The sequence below is a fragment of the Gossypium hirsutum genome, chromosome D10 (assembly GCF_007990345.1).
Source record: "Gossypium hirsutum isolate 1008001.06 chromosome D10, Gossypium_hirsutum_v2.1, whole genome shotgun sequence".
In the NCBI taxonomy this organism is placed as follows: Eukaryota; Viridiplantae; Streptophyta; class Magnoliopsida; order Malvales; family Malvaceae; genus Gossypium; species Gossypium hirsutum.
In genome coordinates this window covers 14,845,817-14,862,743 of record NC_053446.1, presented here as the reverse complement: position 1 = coordinate 14,862,743, position 16,927 = coordinate 14,845,817, and the positions used below count along the sequence as shown (strand labels likewise).

The window sequence follows — 16,927 nt, the reverse complement described above, 5'->3', positions numbered from 1 at the left end:
TCGATGTTGTATTTCTCTTCAAAAGCTTTCCAAATTTTCATCAGGGATTGCATCGACATGCAGAGATCATATAATCGATCAGACAAGGTATTGAGGATGTTTCCTAGACATGTGAAACTGTCTTCTTCACACTTTTTCTTGATTTCGGCATTTTCGCAATTTCCTCGGGATTTGCATTAGGGGCAAGATCCTTTATGGGTTGTAGGTTTGGATCCAGAACGCACACCACACGTAAGACAGTAAGAAGGAACATCTTGTCCTTCTAGCGATTGAAGTTTGAACCATCAAATCGGTCAAGTTTTACAAACTCTTGGTTCATCACTTTAAATGTGGTGGTAGCCTCCGTCACCATCTCTAAAATAGTTCTATTTGATTGTTGGATATATTCAGTGAAGAAGATAGATTTGGAGACGGTATTGAATTAAACAGTAGACTTTGAGGCACAAGTGACGCTTTCCAAAAAGAACTATTTTCCCCTACACAAAGTTGCTAGAGGGTTAAGACAAGGGTCCTCCTAGGATACAACAAAGCTTTGAATTTCCTTTGATTAGCAAAATCAAAGAATTCCCTAATTCTTACTCTAATTTCTGAAAATAGGATTGACTGTAATGATTTTTGTGAGCACCATAAACCCTCTATTTATATGCACTCAATGGATATTATTTTGAGGAGTCATAAACCTTCATGTTAGACATACTTCTTAGAAGAAATATGTCCCCTGGAAATGTATCCATTGAATAATAAACCATCACTTTCTAACTTTGAATAAGTGCTCATCAATAATTGAATTTGCAATATACAATTTCCAACAATCCCTCACTAGATTGCTAATTCTAGAAAATAAGTACACAACAATTATGCATAAAGAAGGGTGTCCGTAGATTGAACGTTCCTTTAGTGCAAACTCTCAAAGTATCAACAAAGTGAATGTGTTAAAGTAAGCTTTATTTGATAAAAGATCTTGATATAAAAAATTAAAAGTTTTTTTGAATATAAGCTAAATTTGACAAAAGAATTTTTAAATTTGAATTCTAAGAAATAAAACTTTGAATACTTACAATAAACTCTTAGAAAATTTTGAAACAAATTTACAATCAAGTGAAAATATTTTTAACCAAGTCAAAATGATCTAAATTAAGTTAAAAACATTTTAACACATCAAAATTATTTTCAAACAAGTTAGAATTGCTCCATGCCAAAAAGTATCGATACCATTTGGCCAAGTATCGATTATTTTATCTTATAAGGATTGTTTCTTTGTTTTCTCATTTGTATCTCTTTGAAAGGTTTTGAAACTTAAGATTTGGGGTAGAAATTTTAAGGAGTTGTAAGGTTAAACATTGTCCTCAAAGGTTGAACAAATTAGTGAATTTGGGATAAATCCTTAGTGGTGGAAAACTAAGGTAGTGGAGTAGGCAATTGGGGCCGAACCACTCTAAATTCTTTGTGTTCTTTGTTTCATTCTTGCATTTGCTTTTACCAAATTTTTTAAAGGCCAATTCACCAACCTGTTGGCATTTTCAGTTTGCTTCATCCATCTTTCAGAATGGTGGTTAGTCGCTTGAACCATCACTCTTAAAGTCAATACCAAAAAAATTTCACACATAACCATAAAGTATTAGAGTAAGAGTTTAATTTGCTTTAGCACTGTTATGGCCATGTGTTCATCCCATTTCATGAATATGTATGAGAGAAAACCATAAAGAAAATCTCGTTGAAGCACCACTTCATGTCCATATAGGTGGATTTCAACACAATTAATGTTCATCCATTAAGAGTAAAACTCATCCTCCTAAAATATAAACACTAAATCTTGATCCTTAGTGTACGTTGTCATTCGATAACTTGTTATTACATTTTAAACCTCGAAACTAACTTTTGGCTAGAACAAGGTAGTGTTTCCATTATCAATGACGTAATTAGAATGGTTTTAATCTCATTTTAGTGGTGATACTCTTAATCAAATCCCTGGACAAACCTTTTGTCAATGGATTCACTAAATTGTCAATTGACTTAACATAGGTAACAATTATCACACCATCCCTAATCAGTTGTCTCACATACTCAGTCTCAAACTTATATGTCTAGACTTTCCATTGTACACCTTATTGTGCTCTCGAGACATGATGGATTCACTATCAAAATATACAGAAATGGCAAACCTATGTTGTGGCCACAACTTTATATCTAGCAAGAGATCTCTTAGCCATTTCGCTTCCTTTCCAGTAGACACAAAGGCTATAAATTCAGCTTCCATAGTTGAATGTGAGATGCAAGTTTTTTTCTTGGGGGCCCAACTAATGGCTCCACCTCTGATCATAAAAATCCATCCCGATGTGGACTTTTTGTCACTTAGACTTGTAATCCAACTTGCATCCGAGGGATAATCACTATAGAATAATCCCAAATTTTTTGTTTTCTTAAGATAGCCAAAAATCCTACAAATTCCTTTCCAATGATCGGTACTAGGACAACTTGTAAATCTCGCCAATTTGCACACAACAAATGCGATATCGGGTTTAGTGCAATGCATTAAATACATTAGACTTCCGATTGCGTTGGCAGACTCAAGTTGCGCTATAGTCCTACCATTATTCTCACTTAACTTGAAATTTGAATCGTATGGAGTGTTCAAATCATTGATATTCAAGTGTTTAAACTTTTCCAATACTTTCTTGATGTAGTAAGATTGGTTTAGTGCAAAGCCCCTTTCATGGTTTTTCACCTTTATACTTAGAATTGTATCTACTCATTGAGATCCTTCATCTTAAAATTCAAGGCTAGATACTATTTGGTCTCACAAACACCTTCCATGTTCGTCCCAAAAATCAATAAATCGTCTACATAGAGACAAATAATTACATCGTACCTATCAGTGAATTTAATGTAAATACATTTATTTGCACCATTATGTAAAAAAACCATATGAAAAGATAACCGAGCAAATTTCTCATGCCACTGTTTAGGCGCTTATTTTAAACCATATAATGACTTGATCAACTTACACACTTTATGTTCATTCCCAGGGAGCACAAAACCTTCTGGTTGCTCCATGTAGACTTCCTCTTCAAGATCACCATTCAAAAAGCCGTCTTAACATTCATTTAATGTACATATAACTTATGGATAGATGCAAGTGTTATAAGAATTCGAATGGAAGTCATCCTAGCCACTGGTGCATAGGTGTCAAAATAATCTAGACCTTTCTTTTGCCTAAATCCTTTAGCCACCAACCTGGCCTTAAAGGTTGGAGAACCCCCTGTTGGAGTATTCTTTCTTTTAAACACCCATTTACACTAGATAGACTTCAACCCTTGAGGAAGATCAACTAGAATCCAAGTATTGTTGGACAATATTGAATCCATTTCATCATTGATCGTCTTTTTCCAAAATGTTGTATCCTTAGAAGTCATAGCTTAACCATAGGATTGTGGATCACCATCCACATTAAACATTATGGGGATCTTTCTAATTACGAATTCTTTATTTCCCTCAGCAAGGAATGCTAGAGATTGTGAGGAAATAAAATCGGGACTAAAGTCCTTTACTTTTTTCACTCTTTGACTTTTTCTCGACTCCATATCCTTAATATCACAAAGGCTTCTTTCGGTTTGATCACTTGAGATTATTGGTTGATATTCTTTTTCTGAATTCGTTGAATCACTAAAAACCTTATTTTTAATGAATACAACATCTCTCGTTTCAATTATCATATTTGACACTAAGTTACGAACATGATAAGCCTTAGAGTGTTAGGCATATCCAACGAATGCATTGACGGCTCTTGGTCTTAACTTCGTTCTTCATTGGTTGGGAACTCTATAGTAAGCCAAACAACCACACACTTTAAAATAATCTAAGTTTGACATCCGACCCTTCTATAACTCATATGGAGATACTATATGTTTTCTCAATGGTATTTTGTTAAGGATATAACACGCAGTCAATAATACTTCACCCCATAGACTATATGGAAGTTTAGCATTTAACAACATCAAGTTAATGTAGCGATATTTTATGCAAGTGTATACAGTCATTCAAGTAATAAGTGAACTGAGTTATCATTTCCACAGGGACTGTGTATGTTAATCGATTATTTGTAAAATTATTAGTTAACAATTTGGTGGTAAAAACACAATATTTTGAGTGGTGGATGATTAAATTAAATTATCTAGATGCAAGATGATCCCTATGCAATTAAATCTAAATAAAAATGATCTAAATGTATGAATGGGTTTTAGAAACAAAAACACGATTTCAACAATCAATAACATGTATAGTTGTATTTTAATTATCACGTGTTGTAGTTGTATTCACTTCTTGTACATGTTCATGCATTTAAGTTAGAAATTTTGTAATTAAATAAGCTATAATTGATTGTAATTTATATAAGTAGACTAGGTTTGTGTCTGTATCCATTAGTAATGCCCAAAATTTGGCTCCAAGAAATAGAATCGGGTTTAGAGTGTTACATCTAGTTTCAACGATCTAGTAAAGAAATCGATTATGCTATATAATTAGGTCTCAAATGATTTATAATTAAGTTCTATATTTTTTCCTATTAATTATAAACTTATTTTTTCATGAAGTGATTCCACTATAATATCGTAATTGATCTCTCCTTAATTACATATCATTACGAAAGTTACTCGATCAATGCTCGTCCAATGACCTTGTCATAAGTGTATTACCCTCATGGGATATTCTTAATCTTATTGGGATAAATTCGTTCTCCCAATATAATCCTATTTTATCTCATGGTAACCCCTACATCTTCTTTCATGAAAAACCAATTACTACAAAATAGGAATTAAGTCATTTATCACAAAGACAAGCGAACTGTTGTCACATTTACTTTTCATCTATCATGTAATGCCAATGAAAGTATCATTTACCCATTTCTTGGGTTATGAATTCCACTACTGTGAGTGGTGCTACACATTGTAGAAGTCGTATACCCAACACACTAGCTTTCGGTTCCTTATCTATTTGAACTTAGGCTTTTACTTACATCAAAGTGTAGAAGTCATGCATATATAGTCTGTCATCCACTTAGGATTTAGGTATGTCACACCATGAACGTCACAAGTGAATAAATCCATAAATGGATTTAGAATCTATTCTTCTGGGTCCAGTCTGATGTACTGTTAGTCCAGTCAGTCACATCTATGTCTCTATCTTCAGCAAGTCATCCGCTCCGATGCTCAAGACAAAACTTCTCCCCAATTGGACTTAATAGACGGAATATTAGTCTTTCAATCGGTTTTCTCATTTCTGATTAGACTAATGACATGTTTAGGTTCGTCTACTAATATAAACTATCTTTTTATATTACATCCAACCACATAATACTACTTAGTATTAGTTAAACATTAGACAAGTAGTGAACAACATTTGCTTCCATTTTGATTTGCATGAAAAAACCACATGAGGAAAATATTTAAAGTATTAATGTAATTCATGAAAAATTTTATTAATCAATCTGTTCGAAAAATTTTATTAATGTAATGCAAATGTGCAAGTATACACGTCGAATCAAGTAATAAAGTGATGAGTGAGTATCGTCTCCACAGGGATCAGAATTGTCTAAAATAATTAGTTATGCTATTACTATGAAACTGACTAATTGAACTCAGCAAAAAGGAGCTGGTGAATAATTGTTAAAGATATGAAATTAAGGATTAAGAAAATCAATTATGACTAAAAATATGCTATGGAAATTAAAATGTTGTGGCAATTCTCAAAGAGTAAGTGGGAAAGAGTTTGTACTGTTGAATGATAAAGGCTGGAATTACTTGGGTTTATTTCGATAACATAATAATGCCATGGAAAAATCTTGACTATTCTACTATTCAAAGAATCATCATTGCAGTCTGCTTCTTTTGAAAGATGGACTTTGAGATATCATTTTGAGTTGTTGTATGTCTATAGACTCAATAATGATATCTAGATTTTTCTGCATTTTCCTGTACAAGTTGCAACTTCTATGTCTAGAGTGCTACAATTATTCTTTCAAGTACTTTCTTGTATCAACTGATTATAATCCAGTCTAATTTATCTTTCCAAAATTAAATCAAATCTAATAACAAATTACACAGTCAACTACGTTTAGAGCTTGCATACATGCATTAAAAATAATCAGAAATCGGATGAAATAATATTCAACTCAAAATCAAACCATGGGTATTAAAAGTTAATAAAAATTCACCCAAAATAATTTCAACCCAAAGAAAATTAGTTCATGGGTTGAACATTAGAATTCATAACAGAACCATTCAACGTCATTGTTTAAATTCAAAAATCACAAACTCAAATCATAAAATAAAGGCAGAACTGCAGTAAGCTTTCACTACTCTAGCTTTCACTTTGATAATGAGAATTGATGCAAAACCCAAGACAGATTTCTCTTCCCCTTCTATGCGTCTGTAATTCTTATGCTCTGTAAGCTGCTACCCTTTTCACTCTTCCTCTGAGAATGTACGAGAATTTGATGCAGAGAGATAGAAACTATTATTCTCTCTTTTTCTCTTTCTTTGATCCTTCTTTTCTTTATCTTTTCTTTTTTTCTTATTTATACGGTAGGTCTCTCCCTCTCAACACACACCTCTTGCTTCCTCTTTTTCAGGGTGATTTATTTGGTCTATGTACAGCTGGCTGAGAGTGACGTGGACTGAGTGCTGTGTCATCTTCCTGGAATTGCCATGGCATTCGTGCTGGCAATCTAACCAACATTTTTTCATGGCAATATTTCACTTTCTTCATTTTCCTATCCTTTTTCTCTTCTCTTCTTCATCCTGTACCTGTTGTCAATCACAAACAACACATTTCTTCCCCAATTGTAGAAGTCACAAATAATAACATATATAGAACAATCCAAACTTTGTTATGTAATGTCCTAAAAATATCTAAAAAATGCAAACATATTTACTTAATTACAATCAATTAATCCAATCTAGAGGCTGAAATAGAACTCCTTTCAAGAGTTATCATGTACTTGACGAAAATACAACATAGGGCACCAGATCCAACACTTCCCACAACTAATTTACACATGGAAGGGTTGGTGGTTTAAGGCGTCCTCAATCACTATAACTAACTTATCGGTTGAATGACAAAATTTGTTATCAAGGATTTGTTCGAACTTGGAGTAAAATCGAGCCTAAAGCTGAAATTTCATCATATTGATTTATTTAATTAAATTTCATTTTTGTCTAGTTTTACTATTATTTCAATTTTAATTATTTTTAATTTTATTAAATTTAGATTCCCTTTTTTTTTGCTAGACCATCATATGTCGTGGGCACGAAAGTTGTCTATACGCGCAATTTAGTTGAATCGGATAACAATTTTAGATGTCTCAATCTCTGTGGGATCAACCTTACTCTCTATATTGCTATTTATTTATTTAGTTATTCTTTAGGGGTAGAAATATTATTTTTTGGTGAACCTGACACATATACGCGCACACACATATACATCATACATAAATAATTATAGAAACATTTCTACATGGGCTTTTGAAATGAAAAATGGATGAAACTAGCAAGTGGTCCCGAGAAGAAGAAATCGATGTCTCGATGACACAACGTTTGATGTCCCAACGAGGCAACATACGACATGGCGATGTGTTCCCACATAAAACAAGTTTATTCTCCTAGTCAAACTCCGATTATTTTGCCCAATCAAACTTTGATTCTAGGACATTTTACTCATATTTGACCTTTTAATTTGGCCAATAAAAAGGCCTTAGTAACTCTAGAAAGGTTGATGAAAATTATAACACAATTGAGGAATAGCTTTAAAAGAGCTTTAAGAAAATTTTGTGTTTTAGTCAGAGGGCTTTGTATTCGGGGTTTTGGGCAATGTATGTTTAGTACATTTAGATTTATTTTCTCCATATTGTACTCTTATTTGTTTACTCATTTAGTAAAAAGCCAAAGCCTCTTTTCCCGTGGTTTTTATCCTATTCGAAGGAGTTTTCCACGTAAAATTTGTGTTCGATCTTCTCTTCCTTTTTCTATTTCGTTGTTTATACGGGTCGATCCTTGTCAATTTTAATTACTTTTATTATATTTAGATTCCCCTTTTTATTTTTGCATAGACCATCATATATCGTGACACAAAAGTTGTCTAGATGCACAATCTGATTGAATTAGATAACAAATTTAGATATCCAATCTCTGTGGGATCAACCTTACTCTTTATATTATTATTTATTTACTGTTTAAGCGTAAAATTATTTTTGGTGAATCCGACATGCAGACACAATAATATACATGATACATAAACAATTATAGAAGTATTTCTATATAGGTTCTTGAAATAGTGACAAATGGATAATCTCATTGGGTGACATATCATTTATTTATTAATAAAAATATATGCGACAAATTATAGAGTAGTATTGGTAGAAAGATATGCAAAAATCGTGTCAACTTGAAAGTTTAAATTAAAATTATTTATAGCATTTTTATAATTTTTTTTATAAAATAAGAGTATATTCATAAATTAAAATTCCATATTTCAAACTCGAAAGCCCAATATAATTTACTTTAACGATGTAATCTTTTTTGTAGTAATTATATCCAACAAAGATTTTCTTACCCTTTCAAAACACCATTGCATTTAGATGCAAATACAAATGTTTTGAGTCGAAACGGATTAGGCTTGGTTCGAGTTTAAGCATAATATTAATATATTTTATATTTGTTTAAACTCGACTTGAAATATTGACTTCAAATTTTGTCCATTCAAATTTATAAATAGCTAACCAAGTATATTTAGAGTTACTCATTTTAATTTTTAATTTTTTAAATATATATTTATATTAATTTTATTTAATATTTAATAATTTTATATTTTTATTTATTTATTAAAATTGTATATATAAGCCTATTAACAATTTTTAATATTTAATTTATAATATTATACATTAGATTAGTTTTATGCGTTATAATATAATATAATATAAACAGAAAAATGATTTGGGTTGGGCCAAGCTTTGGGCTTGATTATTCGAGCCTTAAACTTGTGTTGACAAAATTTATCAAATCAAATATAAAATTATTAAAATTATTAAAAAAGTATAAAAATATAAAACATCTTTAAATTTTTAAAAAATTAATTAATTACAAACGTGCGTGAGCAAAGTTAATAGACGTTAGCTTTTCTATCTATTTTGGGGTGATCTGACAAACAATACAATTAGCTCAATAGTTAAAAGAAGTGAAAAATTAAATTAAATATTAAAATAATTTTTTTATTATAAAGCTGGAAAGCTAAATAAATCATTATAAAGAATTTATATTTATTTTTTATGATATTTACCGATTAACGAATAAAGTAGTTATGTTTTTATGTTTTTATTTAATATAAAAATGTTAGTGCAAAATTTTAAATTTAATAAAATATTTAAAAGAATTAATTTAATATGATTATATTGATGCACATTATCATTTTTAGCATAACAATACAAAGTGGTAAAAGATATGAACGAGGCATCTATATTTTTTAGGTTGTTCTATTCTTAAAATCGACTTCATCATTGTGGAATTGAGCGGAATAGCCTTTTAGTTGAAGAGGTTAACTCAAATTTCAGCTGCCATGCGTAAAACAAAAGCCGATGAAAGTGGAATGAGGTCGCCTTGAGATACAATGAACGTGGACAGGTTTTATCCTTATAATTAGGACTCTCAAGTCTCATTAATGAGGAAGCTCAAGGAACTAAATAAATCATCATAATAGAAAGGCTAAAAGTAGAGTTTTGGTATTGAACCCTAAAGAAAAGAGACCAACAGCAAAGTCCCAAGGTGAAGCACTAACTTTAAAGCCAATATTCCCAATATTCTTTAGTCTTTGGTCAGAAATTAATCCTTCTGCCTCTCCACTAAGTCTGGTACATCGAACCTAGACGCATTTCGAATGAGTTGAATGTTATTTAATATTATTAGTAACCTTTTTTTTCTTGAAAAATGGTATATGTGCTGTCAAAGCTGAAGAGTATGGATCTAGACATGACAATATTAAAGATGTTGGTATACTGAAGGTATGGATTTAGATACGACAATATTAAAGATCTTGGACTTGGAGAAAACATGACAAAATTGAATTTTTGTTGCTGTTTTTTTTTATCTTTTTCACTTATAATTGGGAGTTATAAAAATAGCAAATGTCAAAGAGCGAAAAAAAAACAATCTGGTTCTTTAAATAAATAAAAGAAATTAATATAAAAACCATCCAACTTATTTCTTCATTGAGTTAAAGCTCTTATTATCATATATCCATGCATAAATTCTAATAACATGATCAAAAAATGAAATATATTAAAATTAGAAACTTAATTTCGTGCAAACATTTTTATTATCATGTCTCATATTAAGTATACATACATTCATAGGGTACATATTTGGATATCCAAATTTATCATTAGTTTCGATAACATAGATGAAAGAAAACAAAATATAAAAACCACACCTTGTTTTTTTCAAACTTAATACATAGAGATTTGTTTGAAAGGTGTTTTTATTTAGATGGAAAAAGATGCCATCGCTTCGCCTATGCTTAAGAACACCCTTCCTCCAATTTTGGGCACAAAGTTAGCCAATTTCAACTTGTGAATAACTTGCCACCTAGGGTTTGCAATAGCCAGCTGCAACAGCCAGATCTAAATTGGCATACATGAATTAAAAAAAAAAACCGTAAAATAACATAGCCTTGTATACATACCTTCATCCCATTTGAATCAAAATTCTTATGCAGTTCCTCCAGAGACGCGATGCCCGATGTATCGATGTCCATCAAATCTAATACCATTCATTAACATGCAAAATCCATTGTGAGGAACAATTAAAGAATAAATGATTCAATAATCTCTTCAAAACATAATCCATATTTCACCAACTCTTACTAGAAATGTCAAGGATTACTATTTGAATAGTCTTTTCTGCATTTCTCAGCTTGCTGTCCTTTTCCTCCTCAATAACCCATTTCATAATCCTGAAAAAATAAAACAAATCATTACTCCAAAATAATGAATGCTTTTTTCATGATGTTTCTTGCTTGTCTTGGAGCATTTTAATACCATGTCATAATTTATTACTGTGGGGATAGAGGTGAAATAAGTAGTTACCTTTCTCTGACAAAATTGGCGTTTGCAAAACAAAGTAAAGCAGATTTGAGGCGCATTATTAAGACACCTGGAGTCTTGACAGCCATTGGATATTGATTGACATCACCGAATGCATCAGTTTCAGGAAGCTTTCCAAGGGTTTCAGTGCCTGGTCGAATTGATACCACTATTATCTTTGCAAAGGATATTGTTACCTGCAACCATATTAAAACTTAGGTACCTATAGGGTATGGATAAAACCTTTGCAATGACGAAAGCAGTGGCATGCCTGAATCAAGGCCTCACACACCATACATGTCAAGTTATAAGACTCATTTCACAAAAGCCTTCTGTTTGATTCGAGACCAATATGTTTTGTTTCTTGGAACTAAATCTGACGTGTTGAGGCAACTAGTTGACTTTATGTCTATGTCATGTACACTATTCCCTATAAGATATGAACCTTCCTTTGTGTTGTAAAATGTTCTCTCTTTTTTTTTTTAAAACGCATGCCTCACCCATGTTGGAGATTACTGTTGACAGAAGAGTTCACAGTCCACTCGCATCATATTCTCATGTTATAATTAATCCTATTTAAGGTATTTTATATATAGATTAATAATTCATATTGGGAATATTTAGACATTTTCATATATTTTTTACGTTTTAATTAGTTTTTACGTGTCACATTAATCATATGGTGCAACAACCTTGTTGGGTGGTTTAGAGTGAAAGTAAGTGTTACCGCCATAAGAAGGCCAATCTCCACAGTTGCAAACAGCACTCCCAGAAAGGCCCCAATGCAAGCCAGGAAATCTAGCTTATCAACCTTCCAAATATTGCAAGCTTCATTGACGTCGATGAGTCCCGGCAGCGCCGACAGAATAATCGAAGCAAGGATCGCCACCGGTGTGTAGTACAACAGCTTTGTCAAAAGTTCCAACGATATGAACACCGTAACAGCCATCACAATGTTCGACATTGCGGTTTCACAACCCGCGCTGAAATTCACCGCTGTCCGCGAGAATGAACCTGCAACATTTTACTCCGACTCGGGTTTGAGTTATTTGAATTGAAGGGTGGTACGAGTAGGAATATAAATGTAGGTAGGTTAATTACCGGTTGCGACATAGCAAGAAGTGAAGGAACCGATGATGTTCATGAACCCCATGGCTACCATTTCTTTGTTGCCATCAAGGTGGTAACCTTTTATGGCTGCGAAAGATCGACCAACTGCAATTGCTTCCTATGATTCACAAAAAGTAGAACAGTAAGCTGTTATAAAGACTTAACGAACATATAAGATTAAGTCAGACTCAGACGCCAACCGTGAGTGCAATTATAGCTACAATCAACCCAATCTTAGCCAGTTCCCCAACATGTGGTCCGTTGAACTGCAACTGATCAACTGAACTTGGATTTAAGCCTCCTTTGATGTGTTTCACGATGTCAACTCCGTGTTTATCGGCTTTGGTAAGGAAAACGATGAGTGTGGCTAAAACGACAGACACCAGAGGAGCAATGGCTGGCAACCAGAATAGTTTTTTGTTCTTTCTACCCTGATATACAAATTATAGAAATAATAATAATTTAAAGATGATTTCTTGAAGATGCAGATATTCAATTGATCAAATTTTGGGAAACAAGCTGCAGTTCTTACCAAAAATCTTGTGATTAAGATGAATATCAGGAAAGAACATCCGAGTAGGAAGTTATAAGGATTCCACTGCAGTAAAAAAAACAAAAGAAAAAGAAATTAATATTAACGAATTCAAGAACTCGTATGATTTGTTAATTGATTGGACAGTACGGGATGTTGGAAGGAACTCCAAACGACTTTCAATACAGAGACAACATCGGTCTTGTTCGTAAAATGAGTGATTCCAAGCAGTCCTTTAAGTTGTTGAAGACCAATGACAATGGCGGCGCCTGCCATGAACCCCACTATTGCAGCATGTGAAAGAAAATCGATAAGGAAACCTGACCTGTAAAATCTCCACAAGGATTAAAATATGCATGAAATCTTGTAAGAAAATGATGGGAAAGAAAGGGGTTACTAAGAAAATGCCAAGAGAAAAAGAAGTGATAAATTAACCTGAAGAGTCCAAAGGCAGCTTGAAAGGTACCCGCAAAGAAAGTTACAGTGAGCACAAGTTTATGGTAAGCAATGGGATTAGCCATTGGATCCTCAAGTTTCTGAACCATCGACGATAGAAGGAGTGAAATCACGGCCACCGGTCCGATCGCTATCTCTCTTGAAGTTCCCATCAGGGTGTAAATAAGAGGTGGGACGACACTTGTGTCTGATCCACAGATTCATTAGTAAAATAGAAGATCTAATCAATTTAAGACGCCAAAAGTATAGCAAAAATTTTCATCTAGCAGCTTACAGAGGCCATATTGAGGATCAAGTTTCGCCAAAGTTGCATATCCGATACTCTGTACGAAAATACAATGATATGAGTAACAGAAGGGGGGGGGGCAGAATTTGATGGAGAATTGAACTTAAAGTAAAAACCTGAGGAATGCAGAGGCTTGCAAGAGTTAGACCAGCCAGTAAATCATGCTTGAACTGATTTGGGTTGTAGTTTTGACACCAAGAAAGGATGGGAAAGGTTGCTTTCAACATTGAAAAGAGTTCATGTTTCAAGCCGGACTGCATGTTAAGAAATGGGACTTTGTTTCTCCATGAAACAGCAGTTCCAATGAGCTCTTGGCTAAGCCCTGGTGGCTTGGGGGTGTTGAGCACCCACTGGACCCTTTCTACATAGTCATGTCTCTCAAGGTCCGCCATTTCTTGATCACTGGTTGTTGTATTATTGAGTGGAGAAGCCATGGTTTTTGTTTTGAAGTGTTTGGGGTAACCCAAGGCCCTTTCTTTTTTCAGCTACTTCACCACTCCGATCGCTATCTCTATTTTTGTTTCAAGTTTTTGCTGTAAAAGACATGATATGACATTGATTTATAGATGGTAACTCAAGGGATGATATATCACTGGCCTATGACATTAGTGGAGAAAATAAGAGCGCTATTTGTAGGTCATGAAAGCCAGACTCTCTCTCTCTCTCTCTATATTAAATATATTGGCATATTGGGTATATATAATATTTAAAACATTGAAATCTGTTTTTTTTTAAATATATATTTTGAATATTTTACTATACTTTTAAAACACTATCAGTACAAAAACTTTAATAATAGTTGCTAAATATTTCTCTTTAAATTTAAATGTGATGTTTTTTTAATTAAAAAAATCTTAGATGTGATATATGAATTTAAATTACATTTTATGAATTTAAATTACATTTTATTGTATTTATTATTACATTTAATGTAACATATTGTAACCGCTTTAATATCCTTTTTACATAACGGTAATTTGTTTAGGTGATATTATCTTACAGATATATTACTTCTCCAATTATTTGTTGCCTTCGCTTAACAGATATTCATTACCATTCTTGAATTTATCACATGACATACACCTATGGCTATGTCTACACATAATAAATATGTTAATGTTGTTTAACATGGAGTCTTCCCTCTTATTATTAACTAGTTTTAACTCCACACGCACTTATATATGGTTGCAGAGTTTGCAGCACTATAAATGGAGGCGAAAACGTGAAAAAGCAGGCCAAAAGAGCATAGTTGCAAAAGATGCAAATGTAATGGACTATATTGATTACAAATTGACAAATACCCAAAAAGCTCACTCAAAGACACCATTTTCAGAGGTATTTCTAAAAACAGAATATGTTCTTCGGGAATGTCTTTCTTTGGCCTGAGTTCTTTTCGACCTTTTTTATATGTTATAATAAACTCATAAATTTAATTTCTCCAATGTAATTTGTCATGCATGTTGAATCACACGGATGCTAATTGCCTAGAAATTAAGTACTTAATTACAAGTGTTTGGTTGTAGTCATCACTTCGGTTGATATTGTGATAAAGAAATAAGACAGGATAAATAAGTGACACCAATGATTATTTATATAGTTTAGTTTTCTTACGTCTATAGAACCAAACTCAATGAGTAATTTTACTATCTTTAATTCTTGATACAACATGTAATTCAAGATCTATCATTTTCCTAGTATAACAACCTCACTTTTGTATCTTAAAGGCTTAAAACCCTCATCTCTAAATTCTCTCCCTAAGAAGTGAGAACTTAGGTTGTAAGCACAATCCATTTACTCTCAAATGCATTCACACATACGTTCCTCAATGAATAATAAAGTGCTCTCAAATGCTCAATACAAAAACTTATACTAGTCTCTCAATATATAGAAGTTTTAGACTTTCTAACATACTGGAGATCAATTACAATCCAAATCCCTTAATAACGACAACTGTAAAAAGCAAAATAAAATATATACTAGTAAAGACCAATGTAAAGTGGGCTATTGGAGATTCATTCTTCAATGGTATCTTTAATGTGATCCTAATTCGATCTCCACAATTTAAGGGATTCAATTGTTTGACATGATCTAATCCAATCTTTAATGGAAGTTGCTTTAAACAGTCTGGTCTTCCAAGTCGAGCTTTCATATATCTAGAATATCATAACCATTCAAAGTCAAAAGATTTTGTTTCAATAATTTGTCAACTCCAAATATAGCAAGTAACAAACAAACTATTGTAGTGATGGCAGAAGTGGTCACATCAGTTTGGAACCTAGCCTGCCACTTCAAAAATTTGCCTCAACAATATCCTCTTTTGGAAATTTTTTGAACAAAACCAAACAAGGCAAGACGCTACTCATTATTAACACCTATAGCTCCTCCTCAACACACCCCTTAATCTAACATACTTAGTATTACGTTGTCAAGATCTACAAAAATAAAAACCTACTTGAAAATATAAAATAGTAGAAAGCAACAAGTAGGGTCATCTCCACATAGATTGATGATAATTTTATTGCTTAAGTAAAAACTAGTAAAGTAAATAAAAAGAGGGTTTTTATAAAATTTTAAAAAATTCAAATTAAAAACCAAAATGAAGAAATCAATAATTAAAAGTCTTGAAAATCAATAGGGAAAAAATTTAGTCGAAGGTAAAATTTTCGTTTGATTCATAAGTTCAATCATTGACGCAATGATATCTTTAATGCCTTCAATAAATTAGTTCTAGTTGCTGACTTAGGGCTAGTTTGGATGGGCGGTGTGTTTACCTTCGGTGAGGTTAAAAATAGCGGTGGCGGTGAGATTAGTTACTGTAGCGGTGAGATTGGGTACTGTAGCAGTGAGATTAGAAACAATGGTGGAATGTGTGTTTGGATTCAAACGCAGTTGTAGCGGTGAGGTGAGAATGAAAAATGACTATTAAGGACATCAGATTAGAATTGATATATAATAGAAGTTATTTAAATTATTTTACTTTTTAAAATTATTAAATATGCAAATTTATTTAATAAAATATTAAAATGTATCTTCTAATATTTTAATGAATTATATAATTAATTTAAATTATTTATTAGATAAAATGATAATTATTTTTAATTTTTTTATAGTTATAATTAAATATTTTTTATAACAATGATAAATATTATTTTCACAAATAATAACATTATAATTGGATCAAATTTTGAAGTATCTAAACGGATGATTTTTAATAAAAAAATATAGTAACATAAGACATAACAAGTTTCATTATTACTAGAAATTAGGTTATGATACAAAATGTATTTACAAATATTGATTCATTAAACTAGATGCAATGGTTTCCCTTAACATTGTGATTTCAAGGTCACTTTCTCTGTTAGAAGAACTCGATTCACCTCTGTCAAACTGGCTTGAAGAGACTGGCATGTCCGGTATA

The 16,927-nt window shown here is 32.3% G+C and overlaps 1 protein-coding gene across 3 annotated transcripts; it reads right to left on the bottom strand.

Annotated features, from left to right (window-relative positions):
- Positions 1 to 10,340: 10,340 nt before the first annotated feature.
- Positions 10,341 to 14,176, bottom strand: LOC107914384 (sulfate transporter 2.1). Of its 3 annotated transcripts, none has more exons than XM_016843288.2 (12): positions 13,626 to 14,176; positions 13,498 to 13,546; positions 13,203 to 13,410; positions 12,918 to 13,092; positions 12,768 to 12,833; positions 12,436 to 12,666; positions 12,227 to 12,353; positions 11,853 to 12,139; positions 11,129 to 11,322; positions 10,907 to 10,995; positions 10,726 to 10,802; positions 10,341 to 10,648 (listed from the first exon to the last, which is right to left on the bottom strand). In XM_016843288.2, the coding sequence occupies exons 1-12, from the start codon at positions 13,941 to 13,943 to the stop codon at positions 10,526 to 10,528; spliced, it is 1,944 nt and encodes a 647-aa protein (XP_016698777.2). In that variant the 5' UTR covers positions 13,944 to 14,176; the 3' UTR covers positions 10,341 to 10,525. The 3 variants fall into 3 exon arrangements, with proteins under 3 accessions (XP_016698777.2, XP_040958403.1, XP_040958404.1); XM_041102469.1 differs by having other exon boundaries at positions 12,945 to 13,092; positions 13,626 to 14,127; XM_041102470.1 differs by having other exon boundaries at positions 12,954 to 13,092; positions 13,626 to 14,127.
- Positions 14,177 to 16,927: the final 2,751 nt, after the last annotated feature.

What these genes read in the sequence shown, in the direction of transcription:
- LOC107914384 (XM_016843288.2), bottom strand. Translation starts at nt 13,943, where the DNA reads ATGGCTTCTCCACTCAATAATACAACAACCAGTGATCAAGAAATGGCG. An exon ending in TTCTTGCTATGTCGCAACCG is followed by an intron (nt 12,140 to 12,226) that starts GTAATTAACCTA and finishes AAAATGTTGCAG; the next exon opens with GTTCATTCTCGCGGACAGCG. An exon ending in TTGATTCAAATGGGATGAAG is followed by an intron (nt 10,649 to 10,725) that starts GTATGTATACAA and finishes TGGCTGTTGCAG; the next exon opens with CTGGCTATTGCAAACCCTAG.